The sequence below is a fragment of the Cyprinus carpio genome, chromosome A25, assembly GCF_018340385.1.
Source record: "Cyprinus carpio isolate SPL01 chromosome A25, ASM1834038v1, whole genome shotgun sequence".
NCBI classification, from domain to species: domain Eukaryota; kingdom Metazoa; phylum Chordata; class Actinopteri; order Cypriniformes; family Cyprinidae; genus Cyprinus; species Cyprinus carpio.
In genome coordinates, this window is record NC_056596.1 from 4,373,151 (window position 1) to 4,392,439 (window position 19,289).

A 19,289-nucleotide genomic window follows, 5' to 3' on the forward strand; every position below is an offset into this window, starting at 1 on the left:
TTAGATCTTTGCAAAACCACCTTAGGATAAAAGTAAGATAAGATGTTATCAAACAAGCATGAGTGAGAGTGAGAGAGAGAGAGATACAGCCCACGGGCGTTCAGAATAACAGAGGGAATGGGAGACACCAAAGGAAAGAGAGACAGACAGACAGTGAAAAAGAAAGCATGGAGGTGGTTGGAAGTTGGCATTGAGAGCCGTGTAGGCTGAAAATGTGTTAATGCTGATATTTTAGAACAGTAGTGCTGCCACTCGTTCACTCTAAAGTTTCCCATCAAGGTTTCATAATTGCCTGCCCATTAACACTCACACACTCATACATAACCGACCAAAGGGTTTTCAGGCTGAAACACTCTCAGGGCCAGCTTTTTTCCTTTCATTCTAATTTTTCTATATTTGCATTGTATTTTTGGTATTTTTCTGTTCCCCATTTGACCTAGACTGTTAGTTTAATACAAAGTTGTTACTAAACGGGTGGGGACAACTGATTTACTCTTCAGGTAAGTATTGGAAAGTGCTGTTTTCTAGTTTGTAGGATTTGTTCAGATTAAGTTTACTGACATTGGTTTGAGCATTCAGTGTTGTCATGCCTCTGTCAATGGCTTTTCATGTGTGTTTTGAAATGTCAGTTGCATTTTTGGTACTTTATGTTGGATGTGATGTAGAGTTATTGAAAGTTTAGTGCCGTAAATCAGTGTGTGTATAGTGAGCATTCACAAATGTTTGTCTTCTATAGGCAGTTTTTTTTTTTTCTGTCAGAATAATTTAAAAAGAATCAAATATATATATATATATATATATAGTTTTTACTGAGGTTTATTACAACTACATTTCCACAATAAGGCATGTTAAAGTCGTAGTTCACCAAAAAATTCACATTGTTCCAAACCTGTATTTTTTTGTTTCTTCTCTTAAGATATTTTGAAGAATGTTGGAAACCAAACAGTTGCCTGATACCTTGACTTTGATACCGGTACCTGAACAATACTTTTTTCAATACCTATTTTATGAAATCCATTTTATAAAGGGGAGGTCAGTTGTTTTCATGCATTCTGAATTATTTACACTGTTAAAGAGTTGGTTTCTCCGGCTAAACATGAGAAACACATAGCGGGGCAATTTTATAAAAGCCGAATTATAATAGGCTGCCTGATAATATTAATAATACTAATAATAATTTTATACAACATCAAAATTAGACAAAAAAACTATCCTCTATCAACACAATCCTACTTATCAAAAATATTAAATACAGAATGATTCGTGATAGCAAAACCCGATCCGACTAAATTCCTTTCTACTGAGCAGTACGGTTCAGTACAGAATGATTCGGGATGGTAAACCCTGATCCGGCTTGTTTCCCCTGCAAAAAAGATACGTTCTACACCATAAATTAACGTTTGTGAAAATATGAAATTATAAAATACGTGCGAATGAGTTTGTGGAAAATACTGCAGTGAGTCTAGCTCCACCCGTTGTGTTTGTGCACTCTGATGTTAACAACCCCAACATACATACTCGAAAACAGTGAACTAGCAAGTTACGATTCTCTATCAACCAGTCAGCGTTCTGCAGTGAGTCTAGCTCCACCCTTTAGGTACTGGTCTACTGTGCTAGGTATCCCAACGGTAGGTGTATGGTCCCAAAAAAGTGGTATGGTACGGTTTGCTATTTTGGCACCATTCACAACTTCTGACAATGGAAATGGAAGTAATTATGTACTGTACTGTACTGTACTGAACCGTTCCGTATAGTTTGGTGGAAATGATCCATATAGGTACTCGAGATTAACATGAGATTGGCAGAAACTGTGTGTGTTATAGTGCTATTTATTAAGTTTTAATAAAGTTCAAATAGTTTTCAGTTTCCACGTCTTTTAGGTTACGTTTACACTAGTGCGTTTTCATTTTAAAATGCATAACTTTCATTTCTATTCATTTCCACTGATTTACGTGATTGATGAGCAGTACCTGCTTCCAGCACTGTCTGCCTGTGTTTTCCCTTCTGCGATCGCTGTTCTGACTCGTTCGCTGTTCATATGTCAATCATAATACACATTCATAAGCGGGGGAATTTTTTATATTTTTTTTATTTATTTTTTTTGATATTGATGGCTAGCCGTCACAAATAAATCAATGTTTGGGAAACACTGGAATTTAAATTTTTGGGTGTACTTCCCCTTTAAGTATTTTGTTGCAGTCTGATGGGTGTTTGCAAGTATGATGGATACATACATGGTTGTATGTTTTACGATCTGTTTTTTTTTTTTTGTATTTTTGGTATTTTTTTTTTGTTGGGAATAGCAAACTACCATATTACCATTTCTTTTTTGCATATGTGTACTATGTATACACATTTTCTGTATGCATAATTTATCTGGATGATGTAAAGTATACAACAGAGCACACTACATGAGATACAGAATCCTGAGATATAAGCATAGTACATAGGACACTTTCACACAAAATTAAAAGAAGGATGATAATTTGAGACAACATGTTAAATTAAACATTGAGCTACTTTTAAAAATAACATGGCATACTAATGTATTTTAAAAAAGCTCTGCTCTAAGCAGCTAATATTCTGAAGATTGTTAATTATACAGGCTCATTTAAACCTCTGGGACTTCCTGTTGCTCACCCCAAGAGGAAGTGTTGTCAGAACCCCCACCCTATCTAATTATTAAACCCATAGGAAGTGATTATTCTAATGGGTGTGTGTGTGTGCGGGTGTGTGAGGGCTCATATAAACAGTTGTAGCACAAACACACACATTCTCTGACCTCGCTGTACTGTAAATATTAGTCCTGCTCCCATATAAAGCACCAGCGCTGACTCACAGCCCAAAGGAAGACACCTTATATAGAATTGTGCCTGTGTTGTCTAGGTGTCTAGCAGAGGTACTTCCCTACATGTGAAAATATGGACTTGCTTGTCTTTGTCTTGCTTTTTTTGTTTATCTCCAGGGAGATTTTGAGGTCATAATGCCATAATTGGTTCTGGATGCTGATTGGCCGATAGTGAGGTCATTATGGTGACCGAGGAATGCAGGAATGAGATCTGTTTTCCCAAAGCCACATCCTGTGAGCGCACAAACACACACTGAACCCAAGAAACAGCTAATATCTGTATCAGTTCAAGATTGGCTTGCAAACGAACGGTTGAGAAATGGTTAAAAGCGTTCAGTGAATCAGCCAAATGGCACTCAAAAACCAATTACGGCAAATAAAATGATGCCCTTGCAAAGACCCCTCTCGCACACACACTGGAGTGGGTGACAGCGCTGAATTCTTCTGGTTTCTATCGCTGTAGCTGCTGTTTAGTCTTAGACACGGTTGGAATGTGCTATGGCATGAGAACATGCTATCAACACTCACACAGAAGCTAGCGAAACACACCGAAACATCTGTGTGTGCGCGTGTGAATCACGTTTCAGTTGTTCTTTAAACAGAACAGCATGTCACACATCTTTTCTGTATATTTGTGAGGGAGTGTCTTTTGTTTTATAGTTCTGTTGCTCCTGTGTGCATCTCTGATTGTCTGACTTTGATAGAAGGAGGAGGGGAGTTTACGGTTCGGATTAGAGCAGTCTGTCTCACTTTGAGGGGCTTGACATATGGTTGTCCAAAGAAACCATGAAGATATGCAGACAGCTAGGCCTACAACATTAAATGGGATATTGCTGCACCATTATGGCATTTGCACATCGTAGTTTGGATTTGAGACTGAGACAGATCTTCTTTATGCAGCAAGAGCTTGTAACACTCCAAAGAGAAAGGAAAAATTGAAACTGCATCATATAAACCTTTAAACAGTGCATATTTATGGTAATTTATCTTATTTGCACATTTATTGTCATCTAACACTCAAAGCTAATCTATAAAATACTAATAATTTAACAAAATTAATAAACAAATCCTTTACCAATTATCAAAAATAATAAACATTATACAAAAAATATAAACGTTAAAATTTACTAATTTTAATAAAAACAATTTTTAATTTACGTTAAATTGTATTTTTTTTAATGTAATTCACATTTTCACTAATTCACAAAAATCACATTTTGAAACAGTTTTTGGTGTTTTTTTATGTAGACAAATTGTAATTCTATCACCGTCGAAAATGCGATGTATAAAAGGGTATTTGATATTTATGATCATTTATTATTTTCACATTTATCATCATCTAGGCTAACACTCAAAGACACTGATAATTTAATAAAATTGTTAAATGCAGTCTTCAGCAAATCTCAAAATCAATATCCATTTTTTGTGATGCTTAAACTCACTTTTTATAATTTTTTTATTTTATTTTTAATTTCTAAATATTTTTATTCACTTTTTAAAACTTTGATTTTATTATTATTTTTTATTTATTTAGACAAATTTTAAATTATGTTATAATTAAATCACCTGCTTATTGGTTATCACTTAATACTTAATCATACTTGTTGTATTGGCCTGAATTTTAATACCACTGTATCCCTAAATAGCTGAAGGTTCTTGTTTACATCAAGGACAATAACTATAGTTTTCATAATCCTGAAAGAGAAAGGATATCTTTGGAACTACTTTTATAAAGATTTTTTTTTTTTTTTTTTTTAGCTGATGGATGACAGAAATATTGGCAGCCAATCAAAATCCAACTGACTTTAAAGACTTAGACCATTTAAAGTGACAGATGACAAATCTGCAGCGGTCATTTAATAAACAGAATGTTATTGTCCATTGGCCTTGACGCCATTATAGTTGCAGATATCTTGGTTTAAACAGGCCATTTGGCTAAAAGTCCATTGGACAACCACCTGTCTAATAGGGCGTATCTTGACTGGAATAAGCTGGATCAGTGCCGACATTAAAAGACCTGACTATATGAGACTAGAGTTTAGGGTCTGTCATGGTTTGAGTATTGATTACTTGATGAAATATACAGGCTGAGATCAAAGCCTCTGTGTGTATGTTTGAATTTTCACAGTATTTCCTTAGGACAGCTGCTTTGACCGGCTTAATGCATGCAGGAAGATCACAGGCCGTGGTGGCCCCCAGGGGCCCGGTGTAATCCTGGAGGCTTTTTGTGTCATCCAACTTCACCCAGTCCTGCTCCGTCCTGCCCAGCTCAGGGTGGCCTGTTATTGCAGCTGTGCAAGAGGATGCTAGAAGTTATGGTGATATCACTCTGTCCCTTTCCTACTGGAAAATAACTTTCATATCATTCTTAATATTTCATTAATAAACTCAAACTCAACAACAATAATGTGACTCATATCTGAGTAAAACTGAATAGTTAGTGATTGATATTATACCCGTCGTCACCTTCTGTTTATTTTATTTTTCATGTAGAGAGTTGTCTTTCTTTCTGTTATTGAACAAAGTAAATATCAGATAAAAAAAAATTAGTCCCAAAAACAGAAATATCTGATCATCGTCCATATCGCTGTTTATATTACACTTGCGTTACCAAGGCAAGGACTGACGCATTTGTATTGCATTCCAAAGATCTTCATTATAAGCGCCACAGTAGAAAATGAAACCGTATCTGTGCTGACTGGCTCCGGATCGGCACGGAATGGAATGGTTAAGCAAAGACAACTGTTCGGCCCGATAGTGGAAAAGCTGCTTATGAATCGCCTATGAGTGAATGTCATGATTCAGTTCATCTGGAAGAGAAGACAAAAATCCAGAAGACCTCAGCTGTGTGGGAGCACTTTAAATTGAGTGAAGACAAGACAAAGGCAGTGTGCCAGATATGCGATTTGAAACTGGCCTACCACAACAGCACATCAAGTTTGAAAAATCACCTTAGTTATGTAAGTAGTACGCCTATAGTATATTGTTAGTGTAAAAAAAACGAGCTGCATTTATCCTCCATGTTAATCAGTAATTTTACACATGATAAAAACGTGCACTTAATTTGCTTGGAAAATGCTTGCAAATACGGCAGCCATTAAAAAAAAAAAAAAAATAGTACAGTAAAGTGAAGTGAAAGTTGTGATATTTGCCAAGTATGGTAACAATGCTTTTCATACTTTTCTGGACCTTGACAGTGTATTTTACTTGGCAGACTATGGGACAGTCACAAGCCTCCCGGTTTTCATTCAAAATATCTTAAATTGTGTTCCGAAGACAAATTATGTCGTAACACGAATCGTAACGATAATTAAAATTTTCATTTTGGGGTAGAGTAATCCTTTAATAAACCGCTGTTTTACTTAATTCTTCTGAGGTGAAATTCAGTGCAGTCCTGTATCGTGATACGTATCGTATCGTGACTTTTCTGGTGATACACAGCCCTAGCCAATATACTTTTGTACGTTTTAAATATCCTGAGTATAGCGGTTCATCTTTTATATCATGAGATTTTGGGCAAATATATTAAACAACAAGAAAATCTGAGCTCCCAAATAGCTACAATAAACCTTATAACCTGTAAGTGGATGAAAACGTAATGCAATGCACTTACTGCCTCAGATGCGGGCGTTCTAATGACGGACATAACACATACCCCACGTAAAACACGTAACACTGGAGAGCTGCTTTGAGTAGAAATTGAAGTTGTAATTCTAATTGAAAGCAACAATGGCATGTTTTTTTTGTACTGTAAAGTAGAAGCTGCTGGCTTTAAAACATTTGTTGTATAAAGTGATATGTTAGCTAACAGTATACCACTGCTCAGGTATTGCCAGCTTATTTTTACCTCTGTGCGAAAAAAACGAATCAGAAATTTGAAATTGTATTAGAGGGCAACTCACTAGTTTTTGGAACAGACCCGTAATGTTGCTCTTCTCAGTGATTTGGAGCAGCTGTAAGTATTCATGAATCTCATTACCTATTTGAATTAATCATGATTATCTGACCAAAGGAACAAAAAGAGAATATTGTACAACAGAGAACATGGGTTTGTCGAACATATGCAGAATGGATCACTTGCTGAGAGAGGGAGAGACTGGTGTGACGGCCGGAATAAAAGAATAAGATGAAACTATTGTGTAGTGAAGATGAGTCGGTTATGTAACGCTCCCATATGGAAGCTGCATGCACACCGCCGGAGGATGCCAGCGCGTATGCATGTGTGTGCGCTGCAGATCAGTTTCTCATTATTATTCACTGTGCGATTAGAGTAAAGCTTTGATCCTGTATTCAGCTCACTGAGGGAATCTGTCATCCCTTTGATGCGCGCACACACACACACTCACACAATGGTTAATCTGCATGAGTCGGACTGAGCATGTTCCTCTAACACCACTCTGTTAAACATGAGCAACATGCTTTTGTTTCCATTGGGATTCAAGCTGATCAGCCCCCTGATTTGCCTTCAGAAAAAATAGTGAGGTGTGCACTGAAGCACTGTTAGGTCAGATTACGGAAAAAAAATTGACTTGGCAGTTGCTTATATTACACAAGCTTACAGGACAAAGGTGATCAATAAATCGTTCAAGAAGACATAAGATATAAACAGGATTTTTCTTGCTCTCTTGAAAAAAGAGTTCATTCTATAATGTACATAAATATATAATGTGTATAAAAGTGCATATATTGTGTATAAAACTCCCTCCCCACTTTTACTTTTTTTCTTTTTTACTTGCAAGTTGGAGGAGGTTTTGACAGAAGGGACATACTCATTTTAGAGAGAATTTGATTGGACAGTTTAGTCCATGATCTGTCATCAATACCGTTTTCCTAGAAAAGAGACATAATAACTACAGGGAATGTTTGTTGAAGGTTACTTACTTGAAAGAAACATTAACCGAGAAAAAAAAAACAAAAACAAAATTAAACCTATTATCAACAATCACAACCAATTAAACTAAATTTATTAAAAAAAACAACAAATAAATAAAAAAAAATAATAAATAAAATAAATAAAAAAAAAAAAAATAAATAAAAATAATTAAGAAAAACTATTATAGACATTAAAAAACAAAACATAAAATTAAAATGAAAGTGGAAAATATTTTATATATATGAAAACTATATTGGTATATGAAAACTAAATTGCTATCTCAATGATACTAAAATAACTTTGCTTCAGGAAACAAAATAAAATATTTGTGCCATCCATGATTTATTTTTGTTATTTTTTTTTCCTGTGTAGTTAATCTCTCATTTTTATGTCCAGCACAGGATATTTCAGAGAGTTTCACTGTCTTCAATTTGAAACCCCCAGGAGAAATTTGAAAATGCACATGCACAGCATGAAACCTTTAGATCCCATGATGCATTTCTCTCAAATGGGGCAATATATGCACTCATCGCTGCACGGATTCAATCAGACAACAGGGAGCCAACCACCAGCAACCATCAGTTCAGACTGAAGGAACGTAAAGACTCAGCATGGCACTTTGCATGACACTGATAGATAATGGTTTTTACTGACCAAGAACATCACTCTGAAGATCCCATTGGTCACTGAGTAACATCCTGGACCAGAGGATTCATTTAAACATTTAAAAGCAGGCAGAGAGACTCCCAAGTCAAGTAAAAAGCTTCTAATGTCATAATAGATCTTATCGTAATGTCTTTTCCTCTTAGCTTTCCCACGAATTGGGTTTCCCAAGCTAATTTGTTTAGGAGCATGGAGGAGATCATGTTGTAAGTACTCTCTCCCTGACTGTTTCTTTGTTGCTTGTGTATGGATTTGATGTTTAAAAGCCCATGAGCGCAGTGATGGAGATTAATCGTGTATTATCAGGTGCTGATTATTCTAGAAAGGTGGTAGCTGTGTACAGGAAGCTGAAAAATCCTCTTGATACATCAGGTCAGGCTGGATCTGGGGTTCGGACCGTCTCTAGGTCAAATATTTGTTGAAATGTGGAAGGATAAGTTTAAGATCTCAGGATCAGGGTCAAATGATTTTAATGATCTTAACGATCCTGTGGTAATCTCTCAGAGCATTGAGACATTTTCTGCTCCAAGTTGTGAAGAAGAGTAATTTTGGAACCTGCATTTCAGGTCTGCGTGCATGATCTTTTAGGTTGTCATGGTAACCCAGCAAGACCTGCCAGTGGTGTTGAGTCGTTTCCAATCAGTCTTTTGCTAGCACAGTGAACATGCATCCTGTTGTTCACAAGCAACACTGCTGCATTGGTTATGGATCAAAAATAATTGGTTGTTTGGTTCTCTTTCTATATCTGTTGATGTAATTGGCTGTGTATAGTGCCTATGAATATGCTTTTTTGTCAAAGGCACAAGGTTTTCTTCCTTGTGTATTTGTAAAAAACAACAACAACAACAAAAAAACGCTAGTGCAAAATACTCTCCATAATACTCTCCAAAACTTTCCACCTCCATCTTCTATAACTCTTTATCTGACTCTGTCTGCTGTAACTGTTCATTTTTGCTAACTTCTTTTGCTCTATAACCGCTCTAGCTCCTGTAAATCTGTATATGCTCCATCTGCTGTAACACCTATATCTACTCTAGCTACTGTTAACACTGTATCAGTTGCAGTTGCTTTAGCTTCTGTTACTCTGTACCTGCTCGATCCTCTGTAACCCTCTACCTGCTCTGCTGTAACTCTACAAATATTCTAGCTGCTGTAAATCTGTACTTGCTCAATCTGCTGTAACCTATCTACTCTAGCTACTACAACTCTGTATCAGCTCTACTGTAATTTTATACATACTCATTCTGCTGTTGCTCTAGCTTGTTACTCTATACTTGCTCTAGTTACTGCTGTAACTTTTTAACTGCTCTGGCTGATGTAAATTTCTAATTGCTCAGTCAGCTCTAATACGTATATCTAGTCTAGCTACTGTAACTCTATATCAGCTCTAGCTTCTGTTACTGTTTAACTGCTCAGTCTTCTGTAGCCCTTAACCTCTTCTAGTTACTGCTGTAATTCTATATCTGTCCTGTCTGCTGTAATTGTGTATCTAATCAATGTGCTATTACTCTAAATCTGTAACTCTATACCTATTCTGCCATAACTCTATCTGTTCTATCTTGTCTAGATAAATATTGGCTGTGACACCATACCTACTCACTGATCACCCCGCACATCTCAGCAACCCTCTACATTGCGAGTAAATCACTCGCATATGCGACTTAATCTTACTCTGGGCGTCTAAATGATTACATTAGCCATTGGCTAATAAATTCTTAGATTTTACTCACCAGTGTGTTAATCTGGACTTTTTCAGTTCATCTCAATGGATGCTCAGCGTACCTGTATTTGACGTACCGTAAACTCCAGTGTGAAGGTGCACGACTCGCCGTTGGTTTGCTGATAGCGCTGTGTTTCTCACACATGCAAAGAGAGACAGAGAAAGTCTTACACACCACAGTGAATTGACACACTACATGTAAACAGAATGCTTTGTTATATTTTCCTGTCAAAATAATGGAGTTCATTTAGAATTATTCAGCTTTTAAGAACAAGCAGAAGATATGCCGGCTTCTCCGGTACTGGGCGGAAATAATGTGCAAATGGCAATTTCATTGGCTGGCCCTGTTTTGATTTCAGCAAATCAGTTTGAGCGAACGCTGATAATGTTATTAAAATTCATGAACCCAGCAGATAATAGTAGTAGTGGTGGTGGTAGTAGTAGTAGTACATTTTAATAATAATGAATTACATCTATGACCAACAATATCTTAAGCATCACCACCAGTCCTAAGTTAATTTAAAATGACAAATATTCATGCATACATGGTTACCAAGTTTTAGTTCTAATCACTAAAGTGCTATCATTAAATAGTGCTTAATTATCATAATATCATCATATAAGCTGATTTGGTGGAATAGTGTGTGTTTGTGTAAAATAGTATATCAGTCTGGCGAGTAAACTTAAAAAATGTACTTGCCAACAGGGCTGTGCAGTTAATCGCATGTGACTGTCATTCGCATTTCATCAGTAAAACCGGTTCCATGATTAGTAGTAAACTACACATTTACTACACAGAGCCGTACTTTTATCGCAGATCGAATCGCCTGCGATAATGAACGTGATATTGCGTAGCTTGTCAGTGATCTACGGCTCTGTCTATTAAATGCTGCTCCATCTGAAAGCAGGTGATGGAGATTTACTACTAATCACGGAACCGGCTTTACTGACCATATAAAAAATAAAAACTCAAACTAATAAATAAACATCCCAAATAGCCAACGGTGATTATATTGCCAAGGTGTGTGTAGAGGGTTGCTCAGTCACTGAGCATCAAACACACTGGCAAAGAGTGTGAGGGTGGAGTTTAAATCTGAGTGGTTGGAGTGATGTCATCACTCAGGTATGTGGAACGAGAGAAACTCAGTGAAGGAGCCAGAGAACAACAAACTTCTGAATGAACTAAGACCCATTACTGTTTTGTCATATATTTGTCAAAATGTGTCATATTTTATTCAAAGTGACTCGCACATCTAGTCTCCTGTAGTACTTTGGTGTTGTGTGCCTTGCTCGAGGACTCAATGGTTGATTTAAACTGACAATGTTTCACCTTTCAAATCTTTATCAGCACAGACTGCTTGTCTAATTTTCAAGATGTCTCAAGCCCTGGCCTACAGAAGCAGGAGCCTTCAGGTTCTTTTCAAAATTGTGCCTGGTTCCTGCCGCTGTCAGGGGAGCATTATATGAATAAACCACACTGATTTTGTAATTTTTCTAGAGAATGTGGCAGCATGTTCCCCAGCTAGACAGCTGTGCCACATTTCCTGGCACTGTCCTGAAACACATCTCTAAAAAAAAATCACATCTGCCTGTTCGCTGCCTGTTTGATTTTGTGCTGAGGACATCTGGTGTAATTATGCACACATTGTCAAGCCCTATTCGGACAGGACTGCCTTTTCTAGCTTAGACCTTTTCTGCTAACTTTCTGGGTACAGTAACACTTGGTGGTTCAAGTACTGCTGACATGTAAAAAAACTGAAAGAATTAAGGAGCATCATAACCAGAAAACTGATCAGAATAATCAAAGATCCAATGTGTTCAGTGTGCAGCAAGAAAGTACAGACTTGAGTCATCAAATTCTGAAAAAAAGAATGGTGAAGGAAGAGAGGAGAAGTGACATGAACTCTGAGGAGGGAAATGAAGGGTGGAGAGATGTTTCTCCATCTGTCTGAAAGCCATAAAGAGCTTCATTAATGCACGAGATGCTGCATCCTCCTGAGAACACTCTGTCTCACCCTCTCTTGCTTCCTGTCTCTCTTTGTTTCTGTCTGTCTGTCTCTCTCTCATTAATCTCAGATGGTGTGCAATGGAATGTTGTTCTCAGTCTACAGATGGATTTAGAAGAGAGCACAAAAATATATCTGCCCCTAGACACACACTCACTCACTCACTCATACAGGCATGACAATGGGATGGAGCTCTGTTAACCCTCACTTTAAATAGATTTAAAGTTCACAAGGTTTTATAGATTTTGTAGCATTTTATTTTCAAGTTAGTCCAGATCCACATTTCTACACAGTAAATCTGTAGTCAGCTTAGTTTTAGTGTGATTTATCAATGCTGATTTTCTGTTTTTCATCTAGAAGGCAGGTACAGACACAAAGACCTGTCAAGGAATTGACTGGCACTGTGTTTAATTAAACTCTTAACCTTTTAAATTCATTATAAGGTCATAATTGTGAAAGTCCTATTCAGTATTGTGCAGCTAGTGGTCCTGATTTATATCAGGATCTTGAGCAAGTGAACAGTAGACCCTCTGTTATATATTGTGTGTGTGTGTGTTGTGTTCCTCTGCAGTTTTTAGATGTGTGGTGTGCTACATAGCAACATGATGACCCCGACGATCTGACCCCCGTGACCCTCATTTGACAGTCTTTGCACTGAACAAGTGTTGAGCAACAGTTCCCAAATTAAGTGCGTGTAAAATCCTGGGAGCACTCATATTTTTTATTCATGTTCCTGTATCAGATATAAGTGAGTGTATGACTGATTAGGTCATTCTGCTGTATAAGAAAAACAGAGCCAGTACCTTCAATCTAGTCCCCAAAAGTTAACTCTCTCCAAGTTTTTTTCCAGCTGATTATGATAAAGCAGGATATTTGTGTATGGGAGTTTGGGAAAATTTAGAGGTGTTTCAGATGTTAGGAGACATAGGAGACGATACAACAGATGTAATTGTTTCACTACTTGTGAGGGCCAGATATCTGAGAATGGCCTCATAAAAAGAGTAAAACCTCTTTAAACTGACTTGTATGGAAGGCCCTCACTTGTAAAAAAACAAAATAAAATAAAAAAAAGGTTCACAAATAGACCAGATTATGTCTTCAAATCTAAACATGCAAAAATGTCTATAAATGGTAGGGAAGGATTTGTTCTGGATTACAATTAAAGGTTTGGATGTAGTTAGTATAATTTACCAACTACATAAATCTGTGGGGCCCCCACAAGTATAGGTGTACATGTTTGACTGTGTCTGTGTATGTGGTGTCAGTATGTCACAAGGGATGATGTTTACCTGCAACTGCTCAGTGCTGCGTTGTGATCCAAAAATAGAGTCTGGCAGCCTGTGTTTGTGTGTAAAAGAGAGAAACTAGACATTCATGTTAAGAGTGAAACTCTGACCCCTGCTGGCAAAGAGTAATGAGTGCCTCATTCAGCAGCCTATAGTGACTGTTTATATGAGATGAAAACAGTGACTGATTACATTTGGTTTCAAAGTAACACTGGTTTATTCTGTTATTCTTTTTTACAGGTACTGAGGGCACAGTTTGTAAACTGTGTGTGGGAGCGACGTTCAGCCTTTAGTCTGTGTGCGATGCATGGCTTTCCTGTCCACTGACCCTGCAGCACTGCCCTGCAGTCATGTCTGCATGCAACACCTTCACTGAACATGTGTGGAAACCAGGGGAGTGCAAAAACTGCTTTAAGCCCAAGAGCTTACACCGGCCTCAAGAGCAAGCCAATGCTGCCAGTGAGAGCAAGACAAACATCAGTGCCAAACTCACAAACAGCCAGAGGAGCATTTCCTCATCCCGTGCAGGCCAGGTCCGCCCACCTGTTGCAAAGAAGCCTACTATTGCTGTAAAGCCTACTATGATGCTGCCATGCTCCCCAACAGGGTTGGACTCAGAGGGAAATGTGCCAAGGCTTACAGAGGGAGCACAGGTCACTAAAAGCTCACCTTTCACTGTGTGGAACCACAACAGCCTGAATAGCTTGAGACCCACAGAGACAAACAACAATCAAGGGGAGGATTTGGTTGGACAAACAGAGGCATATGGTGCAATTTCCCCACAGCCAACTAGCAGCAGCAACAACGGATTGACAGATGTGCTGAAAGAGATTGCTGGCCTGGGACCTTCTCCAAGCTCAAGTAGAGATGACTTCTTTGGCCGGATCTGCAGTTCATACCAGCGCTCATTAGAGAGGGGCCTTCCAGCATCAAGCTGTCTCCATGCTGGGAGTAGTGGTAGAGGAGCAATGAAACGTGTTTCCCTCAGTGACAGTGCAGAGGTCATCAGCTCTGAGGGAGGATGTTTCTGTTATCCTGAATTCTCCAGTGATGGTGATGATGAGGAGGAGGAGAGTGGTGATGAGGATGATGACGATGGAGAGCATGACAGTTGGGATGAAAGCGATGAGGAGTTGCTAGCAATGGGGATACGAATGCGGGGTCAACCTCGGTTCGCCAATTTCCGTGCAGCCACACTGTCCCCGGTTCCCTTCGCTGTAGGGAAGAAGTGGAACACAGTGCCTCTACGCAACCGTTCACTGCAACGGTTTTGTGCAGTGGATTACGATGACAGTTATGATGAGATTCTCAGTGGATACCCATCTGTTGACTCAAATGGAGCTCCTGCTCTTTTGTCATACAACTCTGACCACCAGGGTAGTGGCTTTCTGTCCACTTCTGAGTCTACCGCCTCGCCCGAGTCCTTGATTTCTCTGCCCGAAGAATCCTGCGCTGGCAGCAGTAGGGGCACTGGTGATCAGAGAAATAGTCTTCCATTCCCACCTAGCAAAGAACCTTCAGCCAAAGGACTGAGTTTGCCAAAACCCAATGAAACACATAAAGCTGTTCTAGCCATCCTACTGGAAGAACAAGACGACAGCCAGAGAGAGGGTGGGGCTCTGCCACAAGCTCTTCCGGGCCAGCCAATCACAATCAGCTTCAGCCCAACTGAGGAGCAGGCCAAGCCTTATCGAGTAGTGAATCTTGAGAAGACTCCTATCTGTAAGCCATATACGGTGGTGGATGTGTCTGCCTCTATGGCCACTAAAGATGTGCACACTCACTCGAGTGAAAGCACTCCAAAGTCAAGTGGGCCCAATGTTGTGCTTTGCTCTTCCGCTGATCCCTGTCCTGTCTCACCCACCACGCCTCAGTCCTCCAGATCTCCTGTTTCACATGTGGCATCTCCATCCATTTCATTGTCTCCGCTGATGCCTCAGTCTCCTACAAGTTCTGCCTCTGGAAGACCCAGCGGTTTCCGCACAAAACCTGGCAGCATCCGTTACCAAGAAGTGTGGACGTCTTGCACCAGCCCTCGACAGAAGATCCCGAAAGTTGATTTAACAAGCGGCAGTGCCGCTCCAAGACTAACCAATCACAAATCAGCTCCCACATCTCCAACTGCAGGCTTTGGCTCAGTCCGCACAGTCCCAACTAAATCTCCTAACTTGTCTGAGATCAAATTTAACAGCTACAACAATGCCGGCATGCCCCCGTTTCCCATCATCATCCGCGATGAGCCTGCATATGCACGCAGCTCCAAAAAAGCAGTGAAAGTTCCCATAGTGATTAATCCCTGTGCATACGATAACCTAGCTGTCTACAAGAGTTTCCTGGGGCTCAACGGTGAGGTGCCACATTCCAAGCCTGTTGCCGGAGAGCGAGTGGCCAGCCACACATATGAGGAGATTGGATCTTCGGAAAGTTCCCAGCCCTCGCCGTCTGAGCTGACACCACCTCAGATGAAGCACACAACAGATGTAACTGCTCCTGGCGATCTGAGGACCACCACAGTATTCGGACAGACTGTAAACGACAGCAAATCCAGGACTACGACAATTGTCTCCGTCCTTCCTGCAGGTAGCATGAGCCCTGGCCCTGCTGTTTTGGAACATAGCAGTCTGGATCGTATTCGTAACTCCAGCAGTGATCAATCATCAGAGGGCAGCAAAGATTGCAAGGTCACATCGAATGGAAGTTCAGGTCAGAGAGAGAAAGCAAGTGCTGTTCTGTCTCAAATTGTGGCCTCCATTCAGCCACCGCCTTCTCCTCCAGACTCCCCCACTGGCCAGACTAAGACATGCAGTGCTGAGGACCTTTACTCGCTGCCACCAGATGCTTCCAGAGATGCTCTTAACAGACCTAAATCACTCCACTGTTCTGCAGAACCTCAAAAAGACACACCTCCTAAAGTCCTTCCCAAATCTAAGAGTGCCTCTGCTGCTGTACCGCCCACAAGCCCCAAATCTGAACCTAGTGCCCCATTTCCCCCAGCCCGGTCTAGCTCCTCTCCTTACCACTCAAGCAACCTGCTCCAGAGGCATTTCAACAACTGGACCAGACCAGCAGGGGCCAAACCTAGTGACGGAGAGACCAGTCCTGTTGCAGAGGGCAGGCGTTCGACTGATGGTAACAAGCCCAAGCGCTGGATATCCTTCAAGAGTTTCTTCCGCCGGCGGAAGGATGAGGATGAACAGAAAGAGAAAATGGAACGAGAGAAGGAAAAAGGGAAGCTGCTGGGATTGGATGGGACTGTCATCACTGTACTGCCTCCTCCACCTGTACAGAGACAGCACTGGTTTTCAGAGTCCAAGACAGATGACCCTCACCAGAAACCCACGATCATATTCACCTACAAATCAGAGAGCGTCACAAGTGGAGAGGAGGCAGAGCTTCGGGTTGAAGAACACAAAGAAGGTGTCACAGCAGAAGGTGGAGCTTCCAGCCTGTCAACTCCACCCAAGAGCAGAGCCAGTCTCCTCATTAGCAAAGTCATCAATCAATCTCTCTCAATCTCCCAACCCCCCCTCTCACTCTCTCACTCACCCTTTTTATATATAAAAAATATAAAAACTTTTTAACACTAAGGTCTTCCTCTTTCTTAGTGTGTATTTTTATGCATGGCCTTTATTTTAATCCCAAAAGAAATACAGTTTTTGAGAAACCCCAGTGATAAATTTGTACCCCTAAGGAGAGCTTTTTGTAATGCCTGATCAAAAAGCATTCACATTATCCTGTTGTAACTAATAGTGTTTTAATGCATTCATAGTATGTCAAAATTTAAAATACAGAACAGCATATTTTTATAGTTTGTTTGGGTTTTACATCTTTTATCATAATTATAATTATAGGATTTAAATGTTTTTATAATAGTATGAAATTCGGATTAGGGTTTAACATATCAAACACTTGCTAACCCTAACTTAACTGAAAACAGAAAGAAAAAAGTTTAACTTGACTAGTTTTGTTTAATAGAATTTGATTTTAATTGGAATAGCGTAATGGTAAAACTGCTTGATTAACAAGTTATGTTTAAATTCATAATTTATGCTGCATACAAGTCATTTAATTATAATTTTTAGTAGCAATGGTAGTAGTAGTATAAAAAGAAGAATCAGTATTAGTTATTTTTTAACTAGGTGATTTCCTAACTACAATAAACCACTTCCTATTTAGTTAGTCATACGTGTGTGTGATTTGCCAATGAAAAGGACCTTTGATCCTAATATGTCTCAGTTGAAAGCTGATGAACAACCATGGGTAGAGGTCTAATAAAGGGTTAATCATGTGGAGGAAGAAACATTCATACCAAATGTTACAACAGAGAGAGGAGGAGTAAGAAAAAGACAGAATCCAAGAGAGATTTGTCTATTAAATCTATGAAAGCAAGGAATTCCTATTTCTGATTTGAACGTTTACTGTCTTTGACCTTATGGAATGGGTGACTGTGTGAGCCAGTATGGTGGGTAAGCATTACTTCCTCAAATTCCTTTAAACAGACCAACACTTTACCTAAGCGCTCAGGTAAATATTCGTTCCAGCTGGTGTGCGTGTGTGTGTGTGTGTGTGTGTGTGTGTGCACGAGTGTGTTTGCAGAGTGTTATCTGCTAGATAAGAGAAAGAGATACTTGAGACACGTTGCTTCAGGTTCTTTCAACAAGTTCAAAAACTGAAATATCCAGATACTCTTTCATTTGAAAAAAAACACCTTTTTGTGGTGATATCTTACCATGTGTGTTTACAAAACAATTTTGCACTGGTATTTCACTGGAAGCATTAGGAATCTTATCTTTATTTTTAAAAACACCTTCCGTGTTATAGATTTTTGAGTGTGTCATAACTTAATGGAACAGAATGTTTTTATATGTCCAGACATGCTCTACCTGCAGAAGATTCCTCCCATTTAGCGTTCCTGGATGGGTTATTTAGGAGAGTAAAGTTGGCGCTGGGATATAGGGAAGGTTTGGAATCTAATCAAAGAACAGTATTTTCTGTTTGATTAGTCAAGTATCGTCGGACCCCAGCATGCTAATTAAAATTTTAAATTGAACTAAAGCACTATCGCACAGTTATTCATTATTAATCATTATTCATCTCATTATTTACTCAACCTGATGTCCTTCTAAACTCATATGACATCATGCATTCTCACAGAAGTGGACATTTTGAAGTGTGATGTAAGCTTTCAGGCTTCAAAAAAGGCATCATGAAAGTATTATAGAAGTGGACAGTAATATAGCTCTGGGTGAGAAAATTATTATTCACTTATTTCTAACCCAAAAAGCAAGAATTAAAAAATTGAGGGTATGGGTTATTTTACAAAGCTAAATTTAAAGCTAACTCCCAAATTTTTTTTTGACTGATATTTACTGATTATCTTAACTCAAGAACTGCTGCAAACTAATCTTGGAGGCAAAAGAGTTTTTGTGAGCTAGATCAATTATTTTGTTAGAAAGATCTCTAATTCAGAATAACAACTAGGTTATCGTTTTGGCCTGTTTATCACATAAAGTTATTATATGGCTTGTTGTAATATTGTAATATACCACATGAGTCATATGGATTTCTTTTGATACTTTTATTGCACTTTTGCATCCATTTTTAAGCTTGAAAGTTCTCATTCATTGCGGTTGCATGTAAAAGAGTGACCAGCACTATTTGAAAAAAACTTCTGTTGTGTTCCACATAAAAAAAAAATGTAAGTCGTACGGGTTTGGAACAAAATGAGGGTGAGAAGATGACAGAATTTTAATTTTTCAGTGAACTGTCCCTTTAAAAAAGAGAGAATTAAGCTCTTAAATGTAGCTTTGTAAAATAATCTGCATCCTCAGTTTCTAAATCCTTGCAGTTTAGGTTAGAAAACTTTGGGCGGAAATACTTCTCAACCCTTGTT

General features: G+C 38.9%; 1 protein-coding gene across 2 annotated transcripts in view; it reads left to right on the forward strand.

Moving 5' to 3' along the window:
* Positions 1-19,289, forward strand: part of LOC109059827 (inactive tyrosine-protein kinase PEAK1-like) — a 31,819-nt gene that overhangs the window by 6,070 nt on the left and 6,460 nt on the right. The window contains exons 2-3 of one of the 2 annotated variants that reach the window (XM_042715084.1): positions 12,682-12,798; positions 13,637-16,895. In XM_042715084.1, the coding sequence (XP_042571018.1) occupies positions 13,747-16,895 (3,149 nt within the window). In that variant the 5' untranslated portion in view covers positions 12,682-12,798; positions 13,637-13,746. The remainder of the gene's footprint in view (positions 1-12,681; positions 12,799-13,636; positions 16,896-19,289) is intronic. The other variant, XM_042715083.1, reaches the window with a different exon arrangement.